The sequence below is a fragment of the Nycticebus coucang genome, chromosome 14 (genome assembly GCF_027406575.1).
Source record: "Nycticebus coucang isolate mNycCou1 chromosome 14, mNycCou1.pri, whole genome shotgun sequence".
NCBI lineage: Eukaryota > Metazoa > Chordata > Mammalia > Primates > Lorisidae > Nycticebus > Nycticebus coucang.
This window is the reverse complement of record NC_069793.1, coordinates 8,060,236-8,087,305: the sequence shown is the minus strand read 5'-3', so window position 1 is coordinate 8,087,305 and position 27,070 is coordinate 8,060,236. Positions and strand designations below refer to the sequence as shown.

General features: G+C 54.6%; 3 protein-coding genes across 10 annotated transcripts; 1 reads left to right on the top strand and 2 right to left on the bottom strand.

Moving 5' to 3' along the window:
- Positions 1-250: 250 nt before the first annotated feature.
- On the bottom strand, positions 251-9,935 carry KCNK4 (potassium two pore domain channel subfamily K member 4). 6 transcript variants are annotated; one of them, XM_053559860.1, is made up of 7 exons: positions 9,551-9,935; positions 7,936-8,049; positions 2,987-3,110; positions 2,700-2,860; positions 2,324-2,510; positions 1,737-1,876; positions 251-904 (listed from the first exon to the last, which is right to left on the bottom strand). In XM_053559860.1, exons 1-7 carry the CDS (start codon positions 9,746-9,748, stop codon positions 524-526), a joined length of 1,305 nt encoding a protein of 434 aa, XP_053415835.1. In that variant the 5' UTR covers positions 9,749-9,935; the 3' UTR covers positions 251-523. The 6 variants fall into 6 exon arrangements, with proteins under 6 accessions (XP_053415835.1, XP_053415836.1, XP_053415831.1 ...); XM_053559861.1 differs by lacking the exon at positions 9,551-9,935 and adding an exon at positions 9,325-9,433 and having other exon boundaries at positions 7,936-8,201; XM_053559856.1 differs by having other exon boundaries at positions 2,700-3,110.
- Positions 9,936-11,365: 1,430 nt separating this feature from the next.
- On the bottom strand, positions 11,366-15,442 carry GPR137 (G protein-coupled receptor 137). 3 transcript variants are annotated; one of them, XM_053560652.1, is made up of 7 exons: positions 14,083-15,442; positions 13,956-14,005; positions 12,874-13,099; positions 12,613-12,762; positions 12,348-12,476; positions 12,100-12,218; positions 11,366-11,814 (listed from the first exon to the last, which is right to left on the bottom strand). In XM_053560652.1, exons 1-7 carry the CDS (start codon positions 14,437-14,439, stop codon positions 11,655-11,657), a joined length of 1,191 nt encoding a protein of 396 aa, XP_053416627.1. In that variant the 5' UTR covers positions 14,440-15,442; the 3' UTR covers positions 11,366-11,654. The 3 variants fall into 3 exon arrangements, with proteins under 3 accessions (XP_053416627.1, XP_053416629.1, XP_053416630.1); XM_053560654.1 differs by having other exon boundaries at positions 12,100-12,191; XM_053560655.1 differs by having other exon boundaries at positions 11,366-11,708; positions 12,100-12,191.
- Positions 15,443-16,188: 746 nt separating this feature from the next.
- BAD (BCL2 associated agonist of cell death) lies at positions 16,189-27,025 on the top strand. Its single transcript, XM_053560656.1, has 4 exons — positions 16,189-16,268; positions 16,565-16,759; positions 25,634-25,821; positions 26,523-27,025. Exons 2-4 carry the CDS (start codon positions 16,573-16,575, stop codon positions 26,646-26,648), a joined length of 501 nt encoding a protein of 166 aa, XP_053416631.1. The 5' UTR covers positions 16,189-16,268; positions 16,565-16,572; the 3' UTR covers positions 26,649-27,025.
- The last annotated feature ends 45 nt before the right edge of the window (positions 27,026-27,070 follow it).

Genomic DNA, 27,070 nt, shown 5'->3' with positions numbered 1-27,070 from the left:
CGGGAGAACTCAAACTACAGTCCTCACTAGACCCCATTCTCTCTCCCCCACCCCTCTGCCTTCTGTCCTAACCCCCAATATGTGTGCACTACATATATTTTGACGCCAGACCCTACCCAGACGCCTCCAGGCTGACAGGCTGGGGGCCTGAGTATAGCTGAGGGCCATGACTTGATCAACGTGGGTAGCCGGGGACCCTCGGCGTGCCCCCGCGCTGGCCCGAGGAAAGCACTCCCACACCCACTCGCGCTCACGCTGCAGCGGTGCAGACTGTATTTATTTATTGGTGCAGGTTTTGAGGCACAGTCGTGAGGTGTGAGGGACAGGTCCGGCCGGGGGGGGGGGGATGTCTGGAAATTGGTGGAAGTGAGGGTATGGGCGGGGGCGGGACAGAGAGGCGACCTGTAGCCTGCACCCCAGGTTTCGGTCACGTCGACAGAAGGCTCTTTGGTCAAACAAGGCAAGCATGCCGGGGAGAAAGGAGGAACGAAGCCCTTTGAGGGGCCCGCGTGGGATCCTGACCCTACACGGGTACGCCCTTTTCCCGGGGGCGCCCGGGGCCTCGCGGCCGCGCTGGCTTCCTGGAGGGGTTGGGGCGGCGGCGACCCCGCGGCACAGGGGGCAGCGCGCAGCCTCGCTCGCTCTGCGTGTCGGAGGACTCGTCGATGAAGGCAAGGTTTTCGCTGGGGTAATCCAGGGCCGAGGCAGTGGGCGGGGAAGGCGGCTCTGGCTTCTCTGGGGATACAGGGGGTTGGGGCCTGCCGACCGGCTGCTCTGGACGGGGCGGAGGTGGCAGGAGAGGCCGCTCCTTCTCTGGAGGTGGTGCGGTGGGCCCGGCCCGCTGGGTCACTCGCGCCGTCACTGTGCCGGTCCAGCTGGCGGCCTGCGCGGTGAGGCCGCCCATCTGCTCAGGGAAGAAAGGCAGCTCTCGACCAGGGCTCCCTGACTGCCTCCGCAGCCCCAGGAACCTGCCCCTGCAGCCAGGCGCCAGCTGTTTTCGGCGTGGCTTCCAGCCTCAGCCGTCAGAGATGGAAGGGCTCCTAACCCGGCGGCAGGCTCTCCCCTATCTGCACCAAAATGCCCCTTTCTCCCGGGGCATTTCTCCTAGAAATCCCCAGTTTTATTTTAGCTCTCCCTCTCATGCTCCAACACCTTTGCACCTTTATCCAGCTTCTCAACAGGGGTGGAGGTTTTTTTTTGTTTGTTTTTTGTTTTGAGACATAGTCTCACTCTGTCGCCCTGAGATTGTTGCTTGCCACTCTGGGATTGAGTGTGTGGTGTCATCGTAGCTCACAGCAAGTTCAAACACTTGGGCTTAAGTGATCCTTATGCCTCAGCTTCCCAATCCTTCAGGTTCCCGCCACACGCCCCTACATTTTTTCTATTTTCAGTAGAGATGGAGTCTTGCTCTTGCTCAGGCTGGTCTCAAACTCCTGAGCTCAAGCAGTCCACCCATCTCAGCTTCCCAGAGTGCTGGGATTAATGGCCTGAGCCACCACACCCAGCCTAGCTTTGTGATTTGCTATTTGCTAAATCTGGCAACCCATGACAGCAGAGGCGGTGGAGTCATGGCAAACCTATCTGAGCTTACCCCTGTGTTCCTGGGTAGGGGGCTCACTTTGTACCTGCCTCAAGGAGCCCACACTCTAGAAGGGAGACAGACTGGTCAACCAGCTGCTAGTATATAGTGCATTAGGCCCACAGTGCATGCATGTGGCCAACTCAGGGGCACATACCTCTGCCCTAGTTCGGCGGGACACTACTCGAAGCCAGTTCCCAATGGTGGTGAGCACCGAGGCAAAGTAGGCCAGGCCAAGCAGGATCCAGAACCACACCAGCGGCTGGTAGGCTGGAAAGTCCTGCTTGGGATCAGCGCCTGGGATACCACGAAGAAAGGTGGAAAGAATGTGAGGGGTAAGGCTGTGAGCCACTGTTTCACTATCTTTCCCAGCTCACTGAAAGGACCTGCCCTCCCCAGATCCTACGATGTGCAAATGCTGGCAGGCAAATGAGTGTGCATGAGTGAGTTGAAGATGTGCAAGATGTGCATGCAAGAGGGTGCTCACGTGCAAGAATGTGGCACGTATGAGAGGTGCACTTATATATATGTGAGCATGCATGAGATGCAGGCATGCAAGAATCTAAGTGCATGAGATGTTGCATTCATGCAAGGATTTACATCCTAGTGGATGTAGGTAGTGGAGCAATCTCATCTAAGTGCACAAAGGCCACGTGGAATTTGAAAGAGAGGCAAGAATATGGAACACCTGGTTGGACTAAGGAAAGTAGATAGGGAAGTGCAGTGCAAGAAGGGCAACCTCACCAGCCACATAGTCGCCGAAGCCCACTGTGGTGAGCGTCACTATCACAAAGTAGATAGCCTCCAGTTTGCTCCAGTTCTCCATATAGCAGAACACGAATGTGGGCGTGAGGACAAAGAGCAGGCAGCCAATCAACAGGAAGAGCATCGCTGATAGCACTCGCACCAGTTCAGGTGGCACATGCCACTTCTGTGGGGAGGGCAATAGGGCAGGACCGAGGAGAGACCAACACCTTCCACCGCCATACTCTCCACTCCCACCCCCAGGAGCCTACAAGAGGGGCTCATTTGGTCTGGGGATATGCACTCAAGTGCCAGAGACATAAAGAAGGGTATCCAGAGCCCAGCACAAGAGTCTGTATGGCATGGAGCAGCTCACCAGGAAGATGGCTTCGATGTGACCGATGCCTCGACGCAGGGAGGAGCCCAGCCGGTCCCCAACCCCTGCCAGCAAGATCCCAAACAGCGGGATCCCCACCAGTGCATAAAAGATGCAGAAGAGGCGCCCAGCATCTGTGCGCAGAGCCACATTGCCATAGCCTGGGCAGAGGGATGATGCAGGAAATCTAGGGGCCACTTGGCAACCCCTACCTCTCCCTGCACCTGCCCCCTTGAGGAAGCTCCTTGCCCCTTGCCACCCTCCACGTGCCCCATACCCTTCCCCACCGATAGTGGTGATGATGGTCCCTGAGAATAAGAAGGCGCTGCCCAGGTCCCAAGCTGAGTGGCTGCTGTTACTGGTCGAGTTGGTTTCTGGGTTCGCACCCCCTCCCAGGGCATCAGCCACCTCCTGCAGGACAAAGTGCAGAAGGAGGAACCTGAGTTCTTCCCTCCTGTCCTGGTCAACTCCCTGTCCCTTAGTCTTTAGGGTGGTCCCTTCTCTGCCCCTCAGCTCACCCCTTTCCTCTGTTTCCCAGAACATAGTCCCTTACAACAGAGGATGTAAATTGGCTGGCCTAATCCACCTGCAGGCAAGCATGTTTAACCTCTATGATGTTTTAGAAACATTTGAATTGTCTGCCCCCTAATTTCAGATAACAGATTTCCAATTGTATAGTGATCATGAGCACAGATTCTGGGACCACACGGCCTGGGTTCAAAAAAAATTTTTTTGTTTTTGTTTTTGGCCAGGGCCAGGTTTGAACCCGCCACCTCCGGTATTTAGGGCCAGCACCCTACTCCTTTGAGACACAGGCACCACCCTGGGTTCAAATTTTGGTGCTATGTGACCTTGGGCAAGTTAATTCTCTCTGCCTCAGTTACTATATCAGGTGTGGTGATGGTAATAGCACCTACCTCATAGATTTATTATGAAGAGTTAAAGCATTTGCAACAAAGTAAGCTCTGTGTGTCTGTTAAATAAGTTTCCATCCAGTGACCATGCCCTGTGATTTCCACAGACCCCACTACTCTCATTGCCCCTGTGGAAGCTGAGTTTGAATCCTTTGCCTTAGAAAATCTAATGAAAGGACGGCACCTGTGGCTTAGTGAGTAGGGCACCAGCCCCATATACCAAGGGTAGTGGGGGCGGCGCCTGTGGCTCAAGGAGTAGGGTGCCGGTCCCATATGCCGGAGGTGGTGGGTTCAAACCCAGCCCTGGCCAAAAAAAAAACCAAGGGTGGTGGGTTTGAACCAAGCCCCGGCCAAACTGCAACAAAAAAATAGCCAGGTGTTGTGGCGGGCGCCTGTACTCCCAGCTACTTGGGAGGCTGAGGCAAAAGAATCACCTAAGCCCAAGAACTGGAGGTTGCTGTGAGCTGTGATGCCACAGCACTCTACCGAGAGCAACAAAGTGAGACTGTCTCTAAAAAAAAAAGAAAAGAAAAGAAGAAAAAGAAAATCTAATGAAAGTTAAGGACTTTCCCTCCAAGAAGGTTTGTAAAGCATCAAATTTAGCATCCAACTATAGGAGGTACACACAACCTGCCCCAATGCAATAAAGTCCAAGCCAAATCCTGTGCTTATATTATATGCTCAGTATTATTATTATTATTATTATTTAGAGACAGAGTCTCACTTTGTCGCCTTCGGTAGAGTTCTTCGGTGTCAGAGCTTACAGCAACGTCCACCTCTTGGGCTTAGGTGATTCTCTTGTCTCAGCCTCCCGATCAGCTGGGACTACAGGTGTCCTCCACAACGCCCAGCTATTTTTTTTTTTTTTTTTTTGTAGAGACAGAGTTTCACTTTATTGCCCTCGGTAGTGCCGTGGCGTCACACAGCTCACAGCAACCCCCAACGCCTGGGCTTACGCGATTCTCTTCCCTCAGCCTCCCAAGTAGCTGGGACTACAGGCGCCCGCCACAACACCTGGCTATTTTTTTTGTTGCAGTTTGGCCGGGGCCGGGTTTGAACCCGCCACCCTCGGTATATGGGGCCGGCGCCCTGCTCACTGAGCCACAGGCGCCGCCCAATGCCCAGCTATTTTTTTGTTGCAGTATGGCTGGGGCCGGGTTTGAACCTGCCACCCTCCGTATATGGGGGCGGCGGCCTACTCACTGAGCTACAGGTGCTGCCCTATGCTCAGTATTATTAAATGGATGAAATGTCCATGTATCTGCCACTCTCGCCAGCCTACAGGTCCCTCAATCGCAGGGTCTGATTTTATTTTTTTATTTTTATTTATTTATTTATTTTTTTCGAGACAGAGTTTCACTATGTCGCCCTCGGTAAAGTGCCTCAGCCTCTACCAGCTATTTTTTTGTTGCAGTTGTTTAGCAGGCCCAGTCTGGGTTCTACCCCTCCAGCCTCTGTGTATGTGGCCGGCGCCCTAACCACTGAGCACGGGTGCCGAGTCTGTTTATTTTAGAGACAGGGTCTTGCCCTGTTACCCAGGCTGTAGTGCAGCAGCATCATAGCTCACTGCAACCTCAAATTCCTGGACTCAGCAATCCTCCTACCTCAGTCTTGTGAATAGCTGGGACTACAGGTGCACACCACCATGCCCAGTTAATTTTTCTTATTTTTTGTAGAGATGAGGTCTCCCTATGTTGCCCAGGATGGATTCAAACTCCTGGGCTCAAGTGATCTCCTGTCTCAGCCTTCCAAGTAAGCTGACTAGGGTCTGTGTTTTGAGAGCGCTTTATCTGAGGTAATAGGAGATCAGAGGGCCTGTTCCCCAAGGCCAAGTCTGTGGGAATATCATAAGCCACCTCTTTCCTCCTGACTATAGTTTATTAGCAGAACCCATTCCCAGTTAATCTTCCTATAGTGACTACTCCCTGCTCCCTGCTGTCTGCAGAAGAGTCTGAACTCCTCAGCCCAGTATTCAATCCCTTTTCCAAATTGGTCCCAACCTCCCTTTCCCCAGTCTTCTCTGCTGGGACTCCCAATTTGGCACCCCGTGTTACAACAATCTTCCCCTCAGATTGTCTGTGTCAATTCCACTTCCTGTAATAATTTCTAATAAGGGAAAGAAGTGGAATATCTGATTAAAAGTGGTTTAATTGGGGTGGTGCCTGTGGCTCAGTAGGTAGGGCACCAGCCCCATATACCGAGGGTGGTGGGTTCAAACCCGGCCAAACTGCAACAAAAAAAATAGCCAGGTGTTGTGGCGGGCGCCTGTAATCCCGGCTGCTCTGGAGGCTGAGGCAAAAGAATCACATAAGCCCAAGAGCTGGAGGTTGCTGTGAGCCGTGTGACATCATGGCAGTCTACTGAGGGCAGTAAAGTGAGACTCTGTCTCTACAAAAAAAAAAAATAAATAGCCGGGCAGTGGGCAGGCGCCTGTGGTCCCAGCTACTTGGGAGGCTGAGGCAAGAGAATCGCCTAAGCCCAGGAGTGGGAGGTTGCTGTGAGCTGTGTGACGCCACAGCACTCTACCCAGGGCGATAAAGTAAAACTCTGTCTCTACAAAAAAAAAAAAAAAAAGTGGTTTCATTTGTATTTTGCAACACTTTTTCCAATTAAATTCTCTACTTAGGGGAAAAAATCCTTTGTCATCCTGTGTGTTCTAATTTTTGCTTCAAATGACTAGGCATCTGCTAAGTCCAGGTTCTGCAGAACTCTTCAGAGCTTTCCATGCATTTGCCCATGCTGTTCCTTTGCATGGGCGTCTCTTGCCCCCATCTCTACACTCTACCCTCTCACCTGGCTCATTTCAATTACCAGCTCTTCCCAAAAGCCCCTGGCATCTCTCTCCTTGGCCCCAGTCCCTAGCCCAGCACAAAATAGGTGCTTAATGGAAAAGGAAGGAAAGCTTCCTTTCCACTGCCTCCTACAGTGATCTGTCTGTCCATGGATCTGTCCCCTCACATAAAGGTGACATTCTCCAGGGAAGAGTCTGCAACTATCTGCTGCACTGCAATATTCCCATCCCATGGCATATAACACTGTAGCACCCAGTACATAGTAGGTACACAACTAATGCACAACTCATTCAGGGAGTGAACCTTACTATGGAAGAGAAATAAAGCAGCTATCACCTATCCTTCTGGGTCCTAGCCCTCTTTTTCTTATTTTTCCTTGTCCAGGAAAAAAGCTATACCATTGTGAAGATAAAATAGGTCAGATTCCCTCCCTCTTCTGCCATGTGGTCTAGCCAGACACACTCTCCACCCAGGCTTCTCTGAGCCTCCTCCAACATTGTGGAAGTATCAGAGATAATGTCAGGTGACCAGTGACTTGGCCCCACCCCTCCCTCCACAAAGAACAGTCAGGGAACAAGGGGTACTCTTCAATCAAGTAACAAACATTAATTTATTAACGTTAAATCTTGTTTTTTTCTTGTTTGACAGTGACTTCCAAATCAGAGACTGCAACAAAAGTACTCTCTCAATTGCACCCCAGAAGGCCGAAACCCAGCACTTTCTGCAGTCACTAATGGGGGCTGAACAAAAGTGCTTCAGGAAAGCCTGACTGCAGCATCTTGGACTGGCCCTAGGGAAGGGAAGGGAAAGGAAGGGAAGGGGAGGAGAGGGGAGGGGAGGGAAGGAAAGGGAGCTACCACTGCATGGTAAGCTTGTGTTGTGCTGGAAGAGGTGCCCAGTTTGGCATCTATGGTGGCATGGTTGGGCTTTAGGGATCCTGGAATCCTCCAAAATCATCTTTACATGTTTATATGCACACTTTTCTAGGAGAGAGAGGGAATCTTCACAGTGTTCTTGAGTTTTTCTAAGCCATCGTGATGCCATAAAAATATAGAACAAGTGCAGACAGGGTTACCAGATTTATCAAATGAAAGTATTGCACAGGACATACTTAAATTAAAAAGGCATTTGTGGTGTAGCTCAAACCACAGTGAACTGGGCATCCCAAATTTAATCTGGCCAGCTATGCCTGTGAATTAGACCTGTGCAAATGTAACATATCCCATGTGCCCCAGCCATTCATTCATTTTTCCTTCATTCACCCACCATTACACATTGAAGGAGACACTCTAGGAACACACCGGGGCCCCTGCCCCAGAGTCCTGCAAGGAAAACAAATGACCCCATGACTGTCACATTGAAAATACAGAGACCTGGATCCTAGCCTCTGCCCACAACATCCAGCTGCGTTCTGTCCATCAGGGGTCCTGGTGAGAAAGCAGCACCCTGGCACAGGGCCGCACTGACATGCAGCTAGTGCCAGGGGGGGTCACCAGTGACTGCTAAAGGGGCTCTGGCCCACCCACGCACCTGGATGAAGAGCCCCAGCTCCTGGTCGCTCACACATGGATGGGCCCTCAGGAACCTCTCTCGGGCCTCCCCCAGCTCCCTCTGGGCCTGCTGCTCTTGGGGCTGCTCCAGGGCCTGGAACACCAGGGCACCAGACACCAAGTAAGCAAAGACCAGTGCCAGCAGGGCCAGGAGCGTGGTGCTGCGCATGGTGCGGCTGGGGGCCAGGTCAACTCCACTGCTGGCCTGGAGAGGCTGGGTGGGAGCCTCCTGGGGAGCTGTGGTCACTGTGTGCAGAACCAGGGATGTGGAGGTCAGTGAGATGGCCTGACACCCACACCCTCCTCCTCAATCCCCTACACACCCAAAGATCCCTGGTGCCCCCAGCCCTGTTTTCCACAGATGCCCCGCATAGCCCTCTGACCAGACACGTGGTATCAGGTCACACCCAGCTTCCCCACCCGGGGCCTCCCCCTTACCTCCACTGCCCGGCCCTCAGCACCTTTCGGGGACTCCGGGTGTGAGAAGAAAAGAGGGCACCCGGAAGGGAAAGGAAGGCGAGTGGGAGGGCGAGAGAGAGACCGGGCTCGCTTAGGGGGAAGCAGAGCGGCGAGGAAGCGTGGGGGGCCTGGAGGGGACTTGGGAACCGGCTTTCAATGAGAGGGCCGAGAGGGCGTGGAGGCGCGCGACGGGAAGAGAGGCCGGAGCACATTGGGCGGGGACGCGGGATGGCGGGTCCCGGCTCGCCGGCTGCCCAGCTGCGGCTGCTGCAGTATTCCCGCGGCTTCTCCTTCCCCTCTCGCCTGTCTGTGCTCACTGCTAGTCGCGACAGGTCGAACGCGACGCCTCCAAGGTCTCCCCCGCGCCCAGCCGTGCTCTCGAGGAACCCAGGGGCAGGTCCCGGGCGCTGCTCAGAGGCGAGGACCGGAGGGAGGGAGAACTCCGGATTTGGAGAAGGAGTGGGACAGGGGTCGGCAAGGCCCAGAACAGTGACAGCTATCGGTCCCCGGAACCCCGGGCGGCGGCACCCACGCGCCCACACGCCGCGAACACGCGCCGCCTTCTCGGGGGGCGCCGAGCCCCGCGCGCCCACGCTCCACCCTGCGGCCCCAGCCGGCCGCGCAGCTCCGGCTGCCTGCTCACCCTGCACCCGCACGCTCCCACACGCTCCCCGCACCCGACCCTCTTGGGCGTGCCGGCCGTGCACACGCCAAACCATAGGGCCACTGCCGCCGCCGCCTCCCCCGCGTCCTCACGCCGACGCCTCGGAGCGTGACGGGCGGCGGGACGCTCGGTGGCACCACTCCCCGAGGCGCCCACGCGCGGGAGGTGGGCTGCCGGCGGGTCCCGTTGCCCCTGAGGCCTCCTGCCCCGGAGTCCTGCCCTCGTCCACACCCGCCCTGTACTTACTGTCGGCCCCGCTGCGGCAGCGGCTGCGGCCCCGGCTCCCGCGCGGCCTCGCCGGTGGCGGCTGAGCCGCGGAGGCGGCAGGGGTGGAGCGGGCGGCCGCCAGGCCGGGGCTGGGACCCCCCGCCTCCCGCCACGGAGCCCCCCTCCTCCCGCGTTTAACACCCCCATCGCCGCGCCTTCCTCCGTTCTGCGCATTCGCCGCAGGCGCCACCCTCAAATCCTTTACCTGCGGCCGCGCGGCTCCCCAGTCGTGGCTGGCCCGGGGCGGTGGGTGGCAGAGGAGCCAGAACCGGGTTGCAGCTGAGTGCAACCTCCTAGTCTCCGGCTGCAGCCCAGAGTAGCCAGAGGCATGGCCCGACCTGGGCATCACAGAGCCCACCGCTTCGGACAGGCACCATACTAATCTCACATCTCCTGGGCGCATTACTGGATAGGGACAGCCTGGTCCTTGGATTCAGCACTCAGGGAAGGGTCCCCTGGGGAAAAGGGCTACGGGGATCTCTCTGAGGCCACCTGGAATTGGCTGATGTGGGGGTTGGCACCCAGCTCTGGGAAGTCATTGCTGGGGTACCTCCTGCCCCCACTCCCATATTCCCAGCCTTTGGTTCTCACCTCTAAGCACAGGAGCCAGCCCTAGGGGAGGGGGAGGAGGAAGGAGGGTGAGCTGGGTGGGAGTTTCCTGCCAATCCCACTGTAGAGCTAGAGTCAGCACTCTCTCCCCCACTGCCCAACAGCCAAGGCCCTGCTGGGTCCTGAACCCACCCTTTGCTGCTCTCACCCACTTATTTACAACCTCTGATCTCCCCAAAGACCCTCTTGCCTCTTGGGATCCTCTGCCCTCATTGTGGGTCCTTTTAAGCCTGGGCTATAAGGCTGACCATCCCTTCCAGTAGGGGACCTGGACAGATTACCAGATGCTCTGGCATCTCCCTATTCCCGTTAACAAAAAAGAGATGATTAATCATCATTTCAGGGTGCTGTTCTGAGCATTAAAGAGGTCAGTGTTTATAAATGTTCAAAACAGAGTCTGGCATGCACAATACAGTGCCCTACAAACGCAAGCAATTTTCTTTTCAACAAAAAATGATGGTCCAGTTTCAGGCTGATTTTCTGTGAGTTTCGGATGCCTTCTGTAGAGGCCCCATGGGCTTAGTGCTCAAGATGATCCCAAGTGAAAGGTCTGAAGATGGACCCAGTACTAAGCCCAGGGAACTCTGAGGAGCTGGGACAGCCAGGTCATGTGGGTAGGAGACAAACCATCTAAAAAACAACTCCCAGCCACAGGATGGATCTCCCAGAGTTGTGGGGACCAAAGGCAGTGATAGTGCTATTGGAGGCAGCTGGGAAAAGGACTCCCTCCCACCCAGACCATCAGGCAGACACAGTGTGTGGGGGCCATCTCCTCACCTGGGCAAACCACACCCTGGTAGGAAGATGGTAACTAATCAGACACAGCAACGATCCCTTTGCATCTGGAGACCAGGTCAGGGTGGTGACAGGGAACTGGGGCCTCCATAAAGCCTTGTCCATTGGAGTTAAGACTCATAATAGCTACCTAACCACAGAGCTATGGGACCCCGGAGAAGGGCCACAGTTCTCTGACTAGAAGGTGGAGGTCTCACCAAGTTGACGTGTGAAGCAGGTCCTGAGGACAGAGTAGAAATTGTTGGAGTGGGGAAGAGTCTAGAATGAGTGGGATTATTCTGGGACAGGAGAGCTTTGAGAACAAAGGCCTGTGTGGTCTCCTTCCCATGGCAGACTGCAGGCCCTTCCCTCTCTTGGCTCACCAGCTTTTTTTTTTTTTTTTTTTTCAGTTTTTGGCCGGGGCTGGGTTTGAACCCACCACCTCTGGTATATGGGGCTGGTGCCCTACTCCTTTGAGCCACAGGCGCCACCCGGCTCCCCAGCTTTCATGGGGATAAGTTGGCCCCTGCCCAGCCCAACAGCCACTTCAAGGGCCAGTGTTTGATCAGCCTTAGGCTAAACAGACAAAGAAGAGGGGAACACAAAGCACATGACCAGCAGACAAGTGACTAGACAAGGGCGCAGACACTGTTTATTGAGTGGCAGGCACAGGAGAGGTAGCTGGCTCCAGTGTGGAAGCAGAGGTGGCAGGTCATGCCAGGGTGCTGTGGGCATCTGGCAGCCAGGGCCCTGACCCCCATCCTAAGGGATGGCGTAAGCTCACTAAGACAGGAGGAGCAAGGAGCCAGCCAGAGGAGGGGGTGGCCACGTCCCCAGGACCTGGGCTAGAAGCAGCAGATGAACTTGGCACAGGGACCTGGGGTGAGGGGGACTGGGGTATGGGTAGTCAAAGGGAAGGTTGCGAATCACGTCTTTGGGGTAGAGTAGAGACTGTGGTGGTGGCCGCCCGGTCCTGGCACCTGGGAGAAGAGCAGAGGAGTGGTCCTCGTCTGGCTGCCCTCACACCAGCCTGGCTCACGCCCGATGGCTCCATACCAGCTGCCAGAGCCTAGGCTGCCTGACATGCTGCAGGCAGAGAGACAGAGTCAGTCCCAGGGCAGTGACCTGAGTCACAATCCCAAGATTTGGGGGAGGAAGAGAGGCTTAGAACAGAACCCCTATGACCTGGACATCCTGAGCAAGAGGTGGGGTCTTTAGCACTAGGAACCCAGAGGAGACCTCACCTCACCTAGTAAAGATGGGGAAACAAAGGCCATGTAGGAGGTGAGGGCAAGACCTGGCTCTTGTCCACATAGCTCAATGGAGCCAAGCAGGGGCCCAGGGGTCCTGAGGCAGGGCCAGGGCTCCTACCTGGTGCTTTCTCCCCGGCTGTGCTCCCAGGAGCAGCCCTCGTCCTCACAGTGCCCGGCCCGGTCAAAGAAGTAGGAACGGGAGCCAAATACCTGCCCATTGAGGATGCGGCTGGTGCTCTGGGGGGAGAAGCTGCCATCGGTGCTTTCTCCTGCCCCCCACTGGCATCCCACAGTCCAGACCCCAGCCAGGATTCCCAGTGTCCAGTCCTCTCCACTGGCCCTGTAGAGGAGGCTGGAGGCCCTCACCAGGTCCTGTGGAGGCCGGTGCACCCGGAAGAATCCCACCAGCAGGGTGGTAGGCAGCAGTTCCCACACGAAGAGGATGAGGCCAAACACCAGGTAGCCTTTGTTTCCCAGGTCATTTACAAGGTCCGCCTGTGAGAAGGCAAGGGCTTGTGCCAGTCTGCAGTCATGCTAATGGGGCACCTGGAAAGGGGAGAGGGCCACCCAGGCCAGCTAGAGGCCAGGTATCATGACTACTAAGGAGGTGGGAGACTTGCCAAATGCCCACCTGGTCAGATACATTGTACCAGTCGTAATCGAAGGTGTCCAGCCGGCTCCGGGTGGCCAAGGCCAGGGCTGCCAGGTTGTAGCAGGCCCGGCTGGCATAAAGCAGGACCATGGCACCACCCATTGCAGCTGCCTGGCACACACTGGTCCCCTGGCACAGATGACAATAGAGCATCCTCAGGGAAAGAAGGCTTCCAGCTTCCTCTATATCCTGAAGACCAATACCCAAATACTCTAAGGGCATCAGGGCTTGTGGCCCTACCTTGGCTTCCAAGTAGATGCTAGTGGAAGGAGCCCTCCGGGCAACAAGGCAGAGGCAGGCAGCAAGAGAGAGTGCACAGATGACGAAGAGGGAATCGCTCACCAGGACGCGAACCAGCAAGAGGGCCCAGGGCTGTGCCCGGCGCCGGCGGGAGAGCACAGCACACAGGACATTCACCAGCAGAAAGAGCAGCGAGGCCCCCACGAAGGCCCCTCGGACAGCCAGCCTGTAGCCCACAGCAAAGTCAGCCCCAGACCACTGACTGCCTTTGGCACTCACCAACTATCCTACCTCCCCCAGGAGACCCAGTATCAATCAGAACTGAAATAATCCAGTGGGAACCCTGTTTCTCTAGTCTACGGATAGGGAAACTGAGGTCCAAAAGGTCGGAAGGCGACTGACAGCTGCAGTACTTCAGAAAAAGTACCAGATTGGGAGTCAGAAATCTGGGTTTTAACTCTGGCTCTTTCTCCTTCCAACTCTGTGACTTTCAACATGTTGCTTTACCTTACTGGACCTCAGTTTCTTCACCTCCCAAGTGTGAATAATAACAGTCTCTCAGGTAAATTGTAAAAATGAAAGATGTTTGTGAAAGGTATTTATAAACTATAAGACACTGTACAGGGCGGCGCCTGTGGCTCAAGGAGTAGGGCGCTGGTCCCATATGCCGGAGGTGGCAGGTTCAAACCCAGCCCCGGCCAAAAAAAAAAAAAAAAACCACACACACACACAAAAAAAGACACTGTACAAATGACAAGGTATTGCTCCCCAAGGTCACCAAGAAGTGCAGTTTGGCTTTGGTGCTTCCATAGGCTGGAGTCTCCCAGCTCTTTCTCCATCATGAATGACATTGGTGCCCTGTCCCTTCATAGTAACACGACTGCTTCTATTATTGTTGCCCTTCATATATGTAATGCCTCTGCTGAGCCATCTGTTCCCAGTGCTTTAACTTTTCCAAGCTTTTCCACAAATACTCCCTGGGTAGTCCTTGCTTCAGCCCTGAGAGGCAGGAAGGGATCTACACAGGGCTGTTCCCTGTCCCTGACCTGGGGGCTGAGCCCACCAGTGTCTCGAGTACTTACAAGCCTCGACTCATCTCCGGCCGACGCTTTGCTTTAGCCTTGAACACCACCTAGGAGCAAAGGTGCCCATCATTCACCTGGATCTTGGGGCTTGCCACCCCCACCCCCTACCCATTACCATGGTTACCTGGGCAAAGTAGAGGTTCATAAGCGTCAGGGTGAAGAACTGCAGGCAGACAGGGCAGCAGTAGAGAAGCCAAAAGGGCAAGGGCCCTAGACGGTTGGCTCGAGGAGTATCTCGGAAGTAGAAGGAGAAGAGGGTGGTACGCAAGGCGGCCCAGAGCAGACAGAGTGCCAGGAACACCGTCTGATAGCTGAGACGCTTGTGCCCATACAGGAGCACCAGCCAAAGCTGGGCATAGACGGAGAAGAAGAGCAGGGCATACAGCGTGGTGTAGGCAGCCGTCAGCCCCAGGGTCACGGCGGGCGGCAGCGCAGGCACCAGCCCAGCAGCAGGCACCAAGCCAGACAGGTTACTCTCCATGTCAGGAAGGGAGGCCTGAATCCCGGAGACAGAGATGGAGGGGCCAGCAGGGGGCCAGCGAAATACAGAGGGGTGGGAATTACACAGTGCAGAGACAGAGATGGGGAGCTCGGGAGGAAAGAAGTTGTGGCTGCCAGGCCCTCCTTGACAAAGACCCTTGTCCCGGGGGATCACAGGCAGCTTGGGCCTCCGGGCTATCACTCAGGGGAGTGGAAGGGCAGTCTTTTCTCTCACAGGCAGACAGGGTAGGAGTTAGAGGGTGTTTCCTCTCTGGGCCCACCCCAGAGCCAGGGTTGGGAGGATGCAGAGGCCAAAGGAGAGGAATTCCTGGCCTTGGTCGCTCGTCTTGTCCCGACAGGAGGGGGAGAGCCGGCCGATGCCCGTCGGCTTAGGGCAGCGGCCGCAACTGGGGGCGCCCAACGCCCCGCTCTCCCCCTCCTCAAGCGGAGGGGGGCGCTCTCTCCCCTCCAATAATCCGGATGGGGGCGTCTGCCTTCTGTCCTCGGGATTGAGGACGCCGACTCCACCCTACCCCCACCCCGTCCACTCTCTGCCGCAAGGAGCGGGAGGAGGCCGATGCCTGGTCCTCAGGCCGCAGCTGGGGAGCCGGCTCCGGTCGCCAGGACCCGGGAATCCGGCTCCGCGGCTCCCGCGGCTCCCGCGGCTCCGCCCTCTCCTGCGCATGCGCGGGCGCGGTTCGCTACGCAAATTGCGCAGGGACAGACCCTACTCCGTAACCCAACGCTGCGCCTGGCGTGGCGCTGTTTGAGAATTGGCGCGAGCTGCGCGGCCGGCGGGCACCTGGGGTTACCGGAGGCGGCGAGTGGCCGACATGTGGGGGCTGTGCTGCAGCCAGCCAGCTCTAGGGAGTGCTGTGCCCTGGGCCACTGGCCAACGCCTGTTCAGGAGGCCGACAGTTACCACACTTCTCTCCTGCATCCCAGAATCGGGATCGCTTCGCCCGGCGGGGGCGGCAACAATTTCCCCTCACTCGGCCTCTGAAGGAAACTTCCGCCCATAGCCAAGATGGCCTTCAGGCCCCGCCCCCTGGGCCTTGATCCGCGGGTGCGTCCTCCCCGGTTCCCGCTCACCTGAGCGCCTCCCGGATGGGCGCGAAGCCCCCGCGAGTCCTACGGTCCACCCTCACAAGGGCCCCCGTTCCTTCCCCGCGCCCAGGCAGTCATCCTACACCGGGGGAGGCCTCTCTTATCTCCAGTGTCCCCGAGATGGCGCGGAGAGATGTCCCTGATGCAGGCTGCGCAAAGCCTCCTTGCTGGGGAGGAGGAGGAGGGAGCGGGACTTCCCGACTGGGTCACCCGGTCCGGGAGTAGTAACAACAGTAACAATAATTGTATCCGACAGCTGAGCTTCACTTGTGGCTCTGCAAAGTGCTCTCTCACAGTCATCACCACTCCTTTTACCAGTTTTCACTGGCTCCCAAGGGAGGTATCATAAACCCCCATTTTACATGGGAGGAAACTAAGGCACAGAGCGGCTGAAGGTCTTGACAGAACAAGCGAACCTCCAGGTTTTGAATGGGGACCCTTGAGAAATCCTCACCTGCCCCTACATATGCCCAAGGCTTAAGGAAGCCTAGAGGCGACTAGGAAGGGACAGAAGAGGAAGGCGGTAGGCGCGGAGTAGCTTGGGTTGTGGGGGTGGAGCCGGGCCGGGGTGGCCCCGCCTTCAGGCCAACCCGAGTGACATTTCGAGAGCTGATTGGGCTGGATCCGTGACAGTTCCTGTTGCTCAGGTAACTAGGGCTGGGCGCCCTCAGTACCAGAGGGAGGCAGCGGACCCGGGTCAGGGGCCTCGAGATCGGGCTTGGGGTGAGACCTGGGTGCCGTCGCCACGGGCAGGGCAGGGCAGGGCGGGGCGGGACGGTGCCTAGGTAGGAGCCTGGGTCTGCCCTATAGCACAAAGGCTCTAAGGGGAAATTTAGGACCTGGGTGGACAACCTGAGCTCCTGGCCAGGCCAGACTCAGTAGACAGATGAGGGCCCTGGAGGCCTGCCGGGCTTGGGAACCCTAGGGTGGGAGAGGGAGCCAGGGGCATCTACTTCTGCCTCCAACCACCGCTGCTTGCCCCAGCTGTGCCCTGATTACCTACCATTTTGTTCGCACAGCCCAGAGCATGTTCCAGATCCCAGAGTTTGAGCCGAGTGAGCAGGAAGACTCCAGCTCCTCAGATAGGGGCTTGGGCCCCAGCCCCTCAGGGGACCGGCCCTCAGGCCCCAGCAAGCATCGCTGCACGTCTCCAAGTCTCCTGGCGGACGCCAGTCACCAACAGGGGCAGACGGCCAGCAGCAGCCACCATGGAGGTAATTACCCCCATCTACCTGTCCACCTTACCCCTAGCCCATTAGCCCCTGCACCCCAGCTGCATCCACACCCACTGATGGGTTTGGGTAAGTCTTTAACTTCTCTCAGCCTCAGTCTCCTTTTCTGTAAAACAGAGTAGTTGACATACCACCATTATAGGACAATCAGGTTAATTGGCAGGAGTATATAGGAAGCACTTGATTATATAGCTGGTGCCCGGTAAATGCTCAGAAAAGGTAGCTGTTATTCTAGGCCAGGACAGAAATTAATGAAAGGCAGGCAGTGATCTAGAAAGGAAAATTGACTTGCCTAAGGTCACACTTGCTTGGTATTGCCTTTCTTAGGAGGCAGGGCTGGAAGCCTTTTCGGTGCCCTGCCCCAGACTACATACTTTCCCTGGGATTGGGCCTTCCGGCTTCTGGGTGTGTTCTTTCTCACCCTGTGGCTTTCCCCACCCCCAGAAGGATTGTCCTTGCCTGGTGTCAGGGGCAGGTAACCCTAAGGGGTAGACAGCCCTTCTAGGCTACAGGGTGGAAGGCATAGGCACCAAGATGGAAAGACAGGCATGGAAAGGCAGTAGCCATTTTTCAGTAGTCTTCACCTCCCCCATGCCCAAAACTGGCCTTGGCTCCTGGAACAACCACAGAGATCTTCTGAGAACAAAAATCAGGTCATGTCACTTGACCACTGAAGTTTAAGTGATTCCCCCTTCCCCATTTTCTCTTACACATACTGTTCTTTCAGACTGGATCCCACAGCTTCACCTTCCAGAACTTGCACTTACTGTTTTTCTACTCACAACTCCTACCTGGCTGATCTGACCCACATGGCACTCACTTCCTCCACATAGTGAGTGCCTATAGTTTGCTACAGGCTGAAAAGATTCAGGAATACTTGCAGTACTTGCCCCTGTGGAGCTTACCTTCTAGTGAGGTGGGGGAGATGAGGCTAGGAGCAAACAAAAAAGGACATCCTATAATTTGTCAGGTGATGACATGCGCTGTGGGTGGTGGGTAAAAGAAGGTAAAGAGAATCCAGAGTCATGGGGGCTGGGGAGTGATTTAAACTAAGGTGGATCAGGGCCAGCCTTGGTGAGAAGCAACACTGGAGCCAAGGAAAGAGGAGATGAGGGGCCACTCCTCTACAGGTGAGAAGAGTTCCAGGCAGAAGGAAGGGTGAGTGCAAATGGCCTGGGGCACCACCTGTTCCTGGAGAGAGTTAGGGGAAGGGTAGTTGGGGACCAACCTGAAGTTGAATATCATTGTAAGGACTTTGGCTTTGACTTTTGACTTTGGGCAGAGACGGCACTGATTTAGAAATCACCAGGGACAAAACTCTGGGTTTATTGTGAAGGTAGAGCTGGCAGGATTTGCTAGCAGGCTAGATGTGGGGTGACAGGGAGAGAGAGGAGTCCCGGATGACACCAAGGAGTTTGGCCTGATCACCCTGAAAGATGAGATTGTCCTTGACAGAAATGGAACATTGAGAAGTAGAGGAAGACCCAGACCCCCTTTGATCCGCATCAGCCTAGAGGTGCCTTTTAGGCATCTGGATGGGATTTCCAGTAGGGTGCTGGTAGGAGCTGTCCCCCAATGTGGAGGGCCAGAGCTGTAGGGTGTGTGGGAAGGAGGGGTTGGGGTGGGGTACAGGCTGGTTAGGCACAGGGGAATAGTAATTTGAGTTGGGGAACTGAAGGGACAATCTGGACAGGAAGGAGGCAGTGGACAGCCTGTGAGAGTTATTTGATGGTAAGAAGGTCTAAGTTGTGGCCATGGGAATAAGATTCTGAGGGGAAGGCACAGAAAGGCTAGGAGATGTAGGACTGCTCAGATCCCATGGCAAAGACAGGAGTGGTGGTGGAGAGCATGGTAGGGAATGGGAGTAACATGTCTCAAAAGCAAATGAGTTCCCCTAGAAGTTTGGCAAATACCAATGACCTGTCAGAGCCGCAGGGTCTCTGCCCCCTCCATGTGAACAAGGCATCTCACTCTTCATGCTGTCTGCCATTAGGCCCCTGCTGGACTGTAAGTGTCATCAGGGAAGGGATGAGTGGTAGAGAGGGGTTAAAGGACTCTGGGTGGGAGAAGCAGCCCAGTGCTGGCCTCTGGGTCAGACTGCAGGGTTCAAAGGCAGCTCTGCCCTTTAGGAGTAGGTTGAGTTTAAGCAGGTTAATTAATTCAATCTGCCTTATTTTTTTCTTTCTTTTTCTTTTCTTTTCTTTTTTTTTTTTTTGAGACAGTGTCTCACTATGTGGCCCTGGGTAGAGTGCCTTGGCATCACAGCTCACAGCAACCTCAAACTCTTGGCCTCAAACGATTCTCCTGCCTCAGCCTTCCAAGTATCTGGGACTACAGGCGGCCACCACACTGCCGGTTATTTTTTTGTTGCAGTTGTCATTGTTGTTTAGCTGGCCCGGACTGGGCTCGGGCGCCAAGCCTAACTTTTTTTTTTTTTTCTTGAGACAGAGTCTCACTTTCTTACCCTTCGTAGAATGCTGTGGCGTTGTCATAGCTCACAGCAACCTCAGTCTCTTGGGCTCAAGTGATCTTCTAGCTTCAGTCTCCCACGTAGCTGGGACTACAGGCGCCCGATTCAACACCCAAACACAATTTTTAGAGACAGGGTCTTGTTCTTGCTCAGGCTCCCTTCAGCCTCCCAGAGTGCTAGGATAACAGTTGTGAGCCACCACACCCAGCCTTAAAATTTTTTGTAGAGAGAGGGTCTCACTATGTTGCCCAGGCTGGTCTCAGAAATCCTGTCCTCCAAAGATCCTCCAAAGTGCTGGGATTAGAGATGTGAGCTACTGTACCCAGCCTAGAGTGTTTTCTGATGTTATCAGTTCTGAGCAAGGTGGGGTATGCTCTTCACCAGCCTGCCAAGGGGCTTGTATACTGAAACACTTCAGTCAAAACCAGGCCTATAAGTGCTAGAAGCTGACAGTCCTGAATGTCTGCTGGGGCAGTGGCAGCATAGGCTGCCCCAGATGTTCTGGCAGCAGAGTTCTGTGTAGGCTTTGCGTGGAAAGGCAGGATCCAAACCTAGTCCTGTCTGGTTGGCACAGCTTCACAGCTTTTTGAATTGTTATACTATGACTGGTTTTTATTTACTTATTTTGAGACAAAATCTCACATTGTTGCTCAGGCTACAGCCAGGTGTGGTGGTGCATGCCTTGTAGTCTGTTATTTGGGAGGCTGAGGCAGGAGGATCACTTGAGCCCAGGAGTTAAAGTGTGGCATCAGCCTAGCTCATAGCAACCTTAAACTCTTGGGCTTAAGCAGTCCTCTTGCCTCAGCCTCTCCAGTAGCTGGAACTATAGGTATTCACCACAATGCCTTGCTAGTTTTTCTCTTGGTAGAGATGGGGTCTCGCTCTTGCTCAGACTGGGCTCAAACTCCTGAGCTCAAGTGATCCTCCTACCTTGGCCTCCCAGAGTGACAGGATTACAGGCTCGAGCCACCGTGCTTGGCCCAATTGTTAGAACACCACTGCTGTAAGTGTGCAAGGGTGCTCCTAGAAGCATAAACGGGAAAGTGTTCACCCGCCTCACTCCCTTCCTGCACCCCAGCCCCATGGCAGGCTCTCTGGAAGGGTGGCAAGAATGGGCATGCCTAGGCACTCAACCTTGCTCATTAGAGCAGAGCCACACCTACACCCCTTTCCTTCCCCAGAGAGGGGAGAGTCTGGCAGTGCCCCGCCCCACCCACCCATCACCTTCCTCTAGGGAGTTCACAGAACCTTCACCCTCAGGTGTTTTTATTTATTTATTTTGTGTGTGTGTGTGTGTGTGTGTGTGTGTATGTGTGGTTTTTGGCCAGGGCTGGGTTTGAACCTGCCACCTCGAGCATATGGGACCAGCGCCCTACTCCTTGAGCCACAGGAGCCACCCTATTTATTTTTTTAGAGACACAGTCTCACTTTGTCGCCCTTGGTAGAGTTTTCCATGGCATCACAGCTCACAGCAACCTCCAGCTCTTGGGTGGCGCCTGTGGCTCAGCAGGTAGGGTGCCGGTCCCATATGCCGGAGGTGGTGGGTTCAAACCCAGCCCCGGCCAAATTAAAAAAAAAAAAAAAAAAAAAAAAAAACCTCCAGCTCTTGGGCTTAGGCAATTCTCCTGCCTCAGCCTCCCTAGTAGCTGGGATTACAGGCACCTGCCACAACGCCTGGCTATTTTTTCGTTGCAGTTTTGGCCGGGCCTGGGTTCAAACCCGCAACCCTCGGTATATGGGGCTGGCGCCCCACTCACTAAGCCACAGGCGCTGCCCTGTTTTTATTTTTTATATATTTTTTGAAACAGAGTTTCACTATGTCACCCTCGGTAAAGTGCCATGTTGTCACAGTTCACAGCAACCTCAAACTCTTGGGCTCAAGTGATTCTCTTGCCTCAGCCTCCCAAGTAGCTGGGACTATAGGCATCTGCCACAGTGCCTAGCTATTTTTTGTTGCAGTTGTCTTTGTTGGTTAGCTGGTTCGGGCTGGGTTCAAAAGCACCAACTTCAGTGTATGTGGCTGGTGTCATAACCACTGTGCTATGAGCACCAAGACTCTCAGGTTTTTTTTTTTTTTTTTTTTTGTAGAGACAGAGTCTCACTGTACCGCCCTTGGGTAGAGTGCCGTGGCGTCACATGGCTCACAGCAACCTCCAGCTCTTGGGCTTACGTGATTCTCTTGCCTCAGCCTCCCGAGCAGCTGGGACTACAGGCGCCCGCCACAACGCCTGGCTATTTTTTTGTTGCAGTTTGGCCGGGGCTGGGTTTGAACCCGCCACCCTCGGTATATGGGGCCGGCGCCCTACTCACTGAGCCACAGGCGCCGCCCGACTCTCAGGTGTTTTTAAAAATTCAGTTTAGGGGTGGTGCCTGTGGCTCAAAGGGGTAGGGTGCTGGCCCCATATGCCGGAGGTGGCGGGTTCAAAACCCACCCCTGGCCAAAAACTGCAAATAAAAAACAACAACAACAAAAAAAACAATTCAGTTTACAGGCCAGGCACGGTGGTTCACACCTGTAATCCTAATACTCTGGGGGGGGGGGGGCCAAGGCAGGCGATTGCTTGAGCTCAGGAGTTTGAGACCAGCCTGAGGAAGAGTAAGACCCCCATCTCTACTAAAAATGAAAAACTGAGGCAAGAGGAACTCTTGAGCCCAAGAGTTGGAGGTTGCTATGAGCTATGACATCACAGCACTCTACCAAGGGCGACAAAGTGACCCTGTCTCAACAACAACAAAAATTCAGTTATACAGGTTGGGCAAGGTGGCTCCCACCTGTAATCCTAGAACTCTGGGAGGCCAAGACTAGTGGATTGCTTGAACTCTGGAGTTCAAGACCAGCCTGTGCAAGAGACCCCATCTCTTCTAAAAACAGAAAAAGTAGCCAGGCATAGTGGCAGGCACCTGTAATCTCAGCTACTCTGGAGGCTGAGGCAAGAGGATTGCTCAAGCCCAGTAATTTGAGCTTGCTGTGAGCTTTGATGCCACACAACTCTACCCAGGGTGACATAGAGAGACTGTGTCTCAAAAAAATTCAGTTTACACAAATGGAAGTCATTTTGGTGATGGCTGGCTTAGCATTGCTAAATGCATGACTTTGGTAAGAATGCCCCACCCCACAGACAGGCCCCAGCAGAGCTGGCACTAGCAAAAGGCCTAAGGGGGCGTTCCCTAATCTAAGCACCCTCTGTGCAGCTGGAGGAAGCCTGAGGCATGAAGTTTAAGCCCAGGACTCCTGGACCCAAACTGGTTGAGTTTGCAGTTTTTGGGGGTTTTTTGGCCGGGGCTGGGTTTGAACCTCGCCACCCCCAGCATATGGGGCCGGCACCTTACTCCTTTGAGCCACAGGCACCGCCCCATCTGGTTGAGTTTGGATGCCAGCTGTGCCACCTACTAGCTGTGTGACCTTGGGCAAGTTACCTTCTCTGCCTTAGTTTCTTCCTCTCTAAAAACCTCCCTGATAAGGCCAGTGGAGGTGGCTCATGCCTGTAATCCTAGCACTCTGGGAGGCCAAGGTGGGTGGATTGCCTGAACTCAGGAGTTTGAGACCAGCCTGAGCAAGAGAAAGACTTGTCTCTAAAAATAGCCGGGCATTTGGAGGGCGCCTGTAGTCCCAGCTACTTGGGAGGCCGAGGCAAGAGAATCGCTTGAGCCCAAGAGTTTGAGGTTGCTGTGAGCTGTGATGTCACAGCACTCTATCAATGGGCAGCAAAGTGAGACACTGTCTCATAAAAAACCTCCCTGATAGAGTATGGTGAGGACTAAACATGGAAGCTGCTTCCAAACTGACTTGGCTAGTACTCTTCTGCTTGTTCTCTCTTGTTCCCTGGGCAAGGGCCAGTGTCCAGACCAATGTCCACCTGTAGGTCATTCGCTCTCTGTGGGCCCTTGAAACCGTCAAGTGTGGTCGGTGGTCCTGTCTTCCTACTTAGAACTGGTAGATGAGGACAGCTGCTGTTTTCTGAGTACTTTTTTTTTTTTTTGTAGAGACAGAGTTTCACTTTATGGCCCTCGGTAGAGTGCCATGGCATCACACAGCTCACAGCAACCTCCAACTCCTGGGCTTAGGCGATTCTCCTGCCTCAGCCTCCTGAGTAGCTGGGACTACAGGTGCCCGCCACAATGCCCGGCCATTTTTTTGTTGCAGTTTGGCCGGGGCTGGGCTTGAACCCGCCACCCTCGGTATATGGGGCCGACGCCCCACTCACTGAGCCACAGGCGCCACCCTTCTGAGTACTTTTGTACCAGCTGTGTGACCTCAGGCACCTTCCTAACCTCATAGTGCCTCTGTTTTCCCATCTGTAAAATAGGAAGAACTTGGTATCTGCCTTGCTGGAAAGCTGAGATGCCCCAGGATATAAAAGGGGCAGGGCAGGATGCTCTCCTGGTCTTATTTGTTCTTGTGGTGGTCCTAGGAGGTAGGAGACTGCCCCATTTCATAGACACTGAGGCCCCAAGGGGTTGGAGAATGGGCACACATAGCTACTGACCCCTGCTGCACTGTCCAAACCCCATAGGACTGGAAAGTGCTCCACAGACAGCCCATGCCCATATTCCCAGCAGGGCTCTTTCCATTCTCTGCTCTACAGCCTGCATCCCGGGCCTGATTCCAAATTAGCTCCCTTCCCAACTCCTACCTTACTCCTCTAGGGTCTTGAGATGGCCCCACCTGACCTCTGGGTGGGTCTCACATTTGGTACAGCTCAGAATTGCCAGGTGCTCTGATCAGACCCTCTTAGCCTTTCCAGGTCCTCTCATTTCCTTCTTGGCTTTCTCAAGCACTAGTCTACAGTGCTCTGCCTAAGGTCCTTTCAAGGAGAAGGCAACACTCTATTTGTTATTCTCAGCTTCAATTCCTAGCCAACTCAATTTCTTACCTCCTCCAAAAAGTCTTCCTTGACAGATACACCTTGCCAGGAATATTGAGCATGTCCTCCCACCTCCTGTTACTTAGCTCTGGGTTTTCTGCTCCTGGGAGTGGTTCTAAGTTTTTGTTGGGCTGGGTATGGGTAGTTGGCAGCAGTCAGGGATGGCACCAGTACACAGATCAGACAAACAGACCACAGTGGAGGTGCCTGTAAGTAATACCTGTAGTGCACTTGCAGCCTACAAAGCACTTTCACACTCTTCATTTTATGTGCCCTTTACACAACCACTAGGAGTAAGGGCCAGAGTTGAAGGCTGGTTGTACAAGGGATGAGGTCCATAGCTCAACAGATAGTCACTGGACTCTGGATTCCACCAAAACTTTAGACTTCCAGCTTCAGGCACTCACAGCTATGTGACCCTGGGCAAATCTTAACCTTCCTAAAACTCTGTCTTCTCATCTGTAAAGTGAAGGCAATGGTACTATCTACCTCCCAGGGTGGTTAGGAGGATAATGAGGGAATATCCAAGCTCTAGCACATAATAAGTACTCCATAAATATTACCTAAAAAGTCCACTGGTTCAGTGCCTGTAGGTCAGCGGCTAGGGCGCCAGCCACATCACCGGAGCTGGTGGGTTCGAACCAAGCCCAGGCCTGCCAAACAACAATGACAACTACAACCGAAAAATAGCCAGGCGTTGTGGGGGGTGCCTGTAGTCCCAGCTACTTGGGAGGCTGAGGCAAGAGAATCACTTAAGCTTGGGTTTGTGGATGCTGTGAGCTGTGAAGCCATGACCCTCTACATAGTGAGACTCTGTCTCAAAAAAAGGGGGGAGGGGCGCGGCACCTGTGGCTCAAAGGAGTAAGGCACCGGCCCCATATGCCAGAGGTGGCGGGTTCAAACCCAGCCCCAGCCCAAAAAGAAAAAAAAAAAAAAAAAAAATATATATATATATATATATATATATAGTCCACAGACATTTTCTCCAAAGCATGTTCTGTGAGGAATGCAGATAGGTAACATAATGGTGCGGCTCTTCAGGAGCCCGAGCAGGTCCTTTGCAGAGCTAGAGTTCTGTCCTGCCTGCTGGGGCAGGACACCTCCCTATCCAGAGAATCTCCTTCTCCTGTAGAATGGAGGTGATATACTAGATACCCATCCAGGACTTGCTAGGCCTCATGACAGTCTTATACAAATAATTCTAGCTACTATTTCTTGTGCCCTTGTGGCCTTGTTGTGTGCCAGGCACAGTGGAAGTTCATTTTATATTCTTGGTTTTTTTTTTGGAAGTTCACTTTATAGTCTAAGGGCCTCATCTACTATTGGCACTCAGTAAGGATCTGTAGGATCAATCAGGTAACTTGAATCTTCACCAAAGCCCTGGGCTAACCTCGATTTGCATTGGGGAGCTGGGGCCTTGAGAGTTAGACTGTGACTTGTCCGCGAAGACAGCAGTGACCAGTGGCGCAGAGAAGCTGAGAGTCAGCACGCCCCCCAACCCCTGATTGACTCTCTTTGCAGGAGCTGGGGCAGTGGAGACCCGGAGTCGCCACAGCTCGTACCCGGCAGGGACAGAGGAGGATGAAGAATTGGAAGAGCCCAGCCCCTTCCGGGGCCGCTCACGCTCGGCGCCCCCCAACCTCTGGGCTGCACAGCGCTATGGCCGCGAACTCCGGAGGATGAGCGACGAGTTCGAAGACTCCTTCAAGGTGAGCGCTGGTTTTAGGCTGCTTTCCACCGGTCTGTCCCTTTCTTGTCCCATACGATGTCCGTATTAATGGTCCAGGATCCTTCCACTTTCATGGGCTAGTCCTAGGTTCCTTTCCCCTCCGAGTCCACAGCATGGTGGGGCCTATAGTTTCAGATCTGTTCCCACCACGCAGTTTGTCCCCACCCCCGTGTCCCAGCGTGTGCCGGGACCTGTAGTCCCAGGGCACACGCCACCACCACCCCGCCTTTCTTATTCTTGTCCCAGGGCATGCCGGGATTGTAGTCAGATTCCGCTCCAAGCCAGAGCCCCGGGCTTCCCCAAAACACAGAGCGCGAGGCATGCCGGTGTTTGTGTCTTGGCGCAACCCCTTGCGGGTGTCTGGGCTTTTTAGCCCCAACTTCGGAGCTACTTAATTCTTGAATTGCGGTCCCATCTTCTGGGTGCTGGGTTTCCGGCTCTGGCCTTCCATATAAGGCCCTAGACGTCCTCTCCCTCCATCCCCAGTTTGGAGTTACTGGGATCTACACTGTCCCCATTCCTGAAGGCCCAAACGTGCTCTGGTGCTTTCCAGACCACCCAGTTTAGGGCAGGCTGAGAGTTACGGTCTTGATTATTGCCTCAAGATCTAACAGGTGGAGCATGGCTCTAGCTGCCAGGGTAATCTAATTCATTTAACCCTTTTCCCCTCTCACCCCGAAGGGACTTCCTCGCCCGAAGAGCGCGGGCACAGCGACGCAGATGCGACAGAGCTCCAGCTGGACGCGCGTCATTCAGTCCTGGTGGGATCGGAACGTGGGCAGGGGAGGTTCCGCCCCCTGCCAGTAACCTTTGGCCCTGAGACTCCGCCCCCTCCAGCTCCTTTGGTGGCCATGTTGGGTATGGGCGGAAGTTTTTCCGCAAGTTTTATGCAAAAGAGGATCCGTTCTCTTTCGGAGAGAAATGGCGTGACCCAGATTCCCTTTCGGTGCGTGAGAGAGCCACGGAAAGTTAGGCCCATCCGAAGTTTCGAAGTTTTTTTCGCTCATAGCCGCAGGAAGTGGCTCCGAGGCCCCGCCCACCGGCGCTGGGCTGCCCCGAGGCGCCTGCGCTCAGTTGCGAGCTGGTATTAACCGTTGCTTCACCAGAGTCGATTCCTCTGCAGTGCCCTGTGGACCGAAGCTCGTGGGTAAACGTGATAATAAAGCCCGCGTCTGTGCCGCCGAGTCTCCTCTGTCAGCCGCTTAGGGCTCTGCAGGCTGGGGTACATG

Excerpts from the sequence above, each read along its gene's own strand:
- BAD (XM_053560656.1), top strand. The coding sequence starts at position 16,573 with ATGTTCCAGATCCCAGAGTTTGAGCCGAGTGAGCAGGAAGACTCCAGC. Across the intron at positions 16,760-25,633 it reads CAGCAGCAGCCACCATGGAG|GAGCTGGGGCAGTGGAGACC; the intron begins GTAATTACCCCC and ends CTCTCTTTGCAG. Across the intron at positions 25,822-26,522 it reads AGTTCGAAGACTCCTTCAAG|GGACTTCCTCGCCCGAAGAG; the intron begins GTGAGCGCTGGT and ends CTCACCCCGAAG.
- KCNK4 (XM_053559856.1), bottom strand. The coding sequence starts at position 9,748 with ATGCGCCCAGGAGATGTGAGATTAGTATGGTGCCTGTCCGAAGCGGTG. Across the intron at positions 3,111-7,935 it reads AGCTGGGGCTCTTCATCCAG|GAGGTGGCTGATGCCCTGGG; the intron begins GTGCGTGGGTGG and ends TTTGTCCTGCAG. Across the intron at positions 905-1,736 it reads CCCGCCGAACTAGGGCAGAG|ATGGGCGGCCTCACCGCGCA; the intron begins GTATGTGCCCCT and ends TTCCCTGAGCAG.
- GPR137 (XM_053560652.1), bottom strand. The coding sequence starts at position 14,439 with ATGGAGAGTAACCTGTCTGGCTTGGTGCCTGCTGCTGGGCTGGTGCCT. Across the intron at positions 12,219-12,347 it reads ACCGGCCTCCACAGGACCTG|AGCACCAGCCGCATCCTCAA; the intron begins GTGAGGGCCTCC and ends TTCTCCCCCCAG. Across the intron at positions 11,815-12,099 it reads AGCCGGGGAGAAAGCACCAG|CATGTCAGGCAGCCTAGGCT; the intron begins GTAGGAGCCCTG and ends CTCTGCCTGCAG.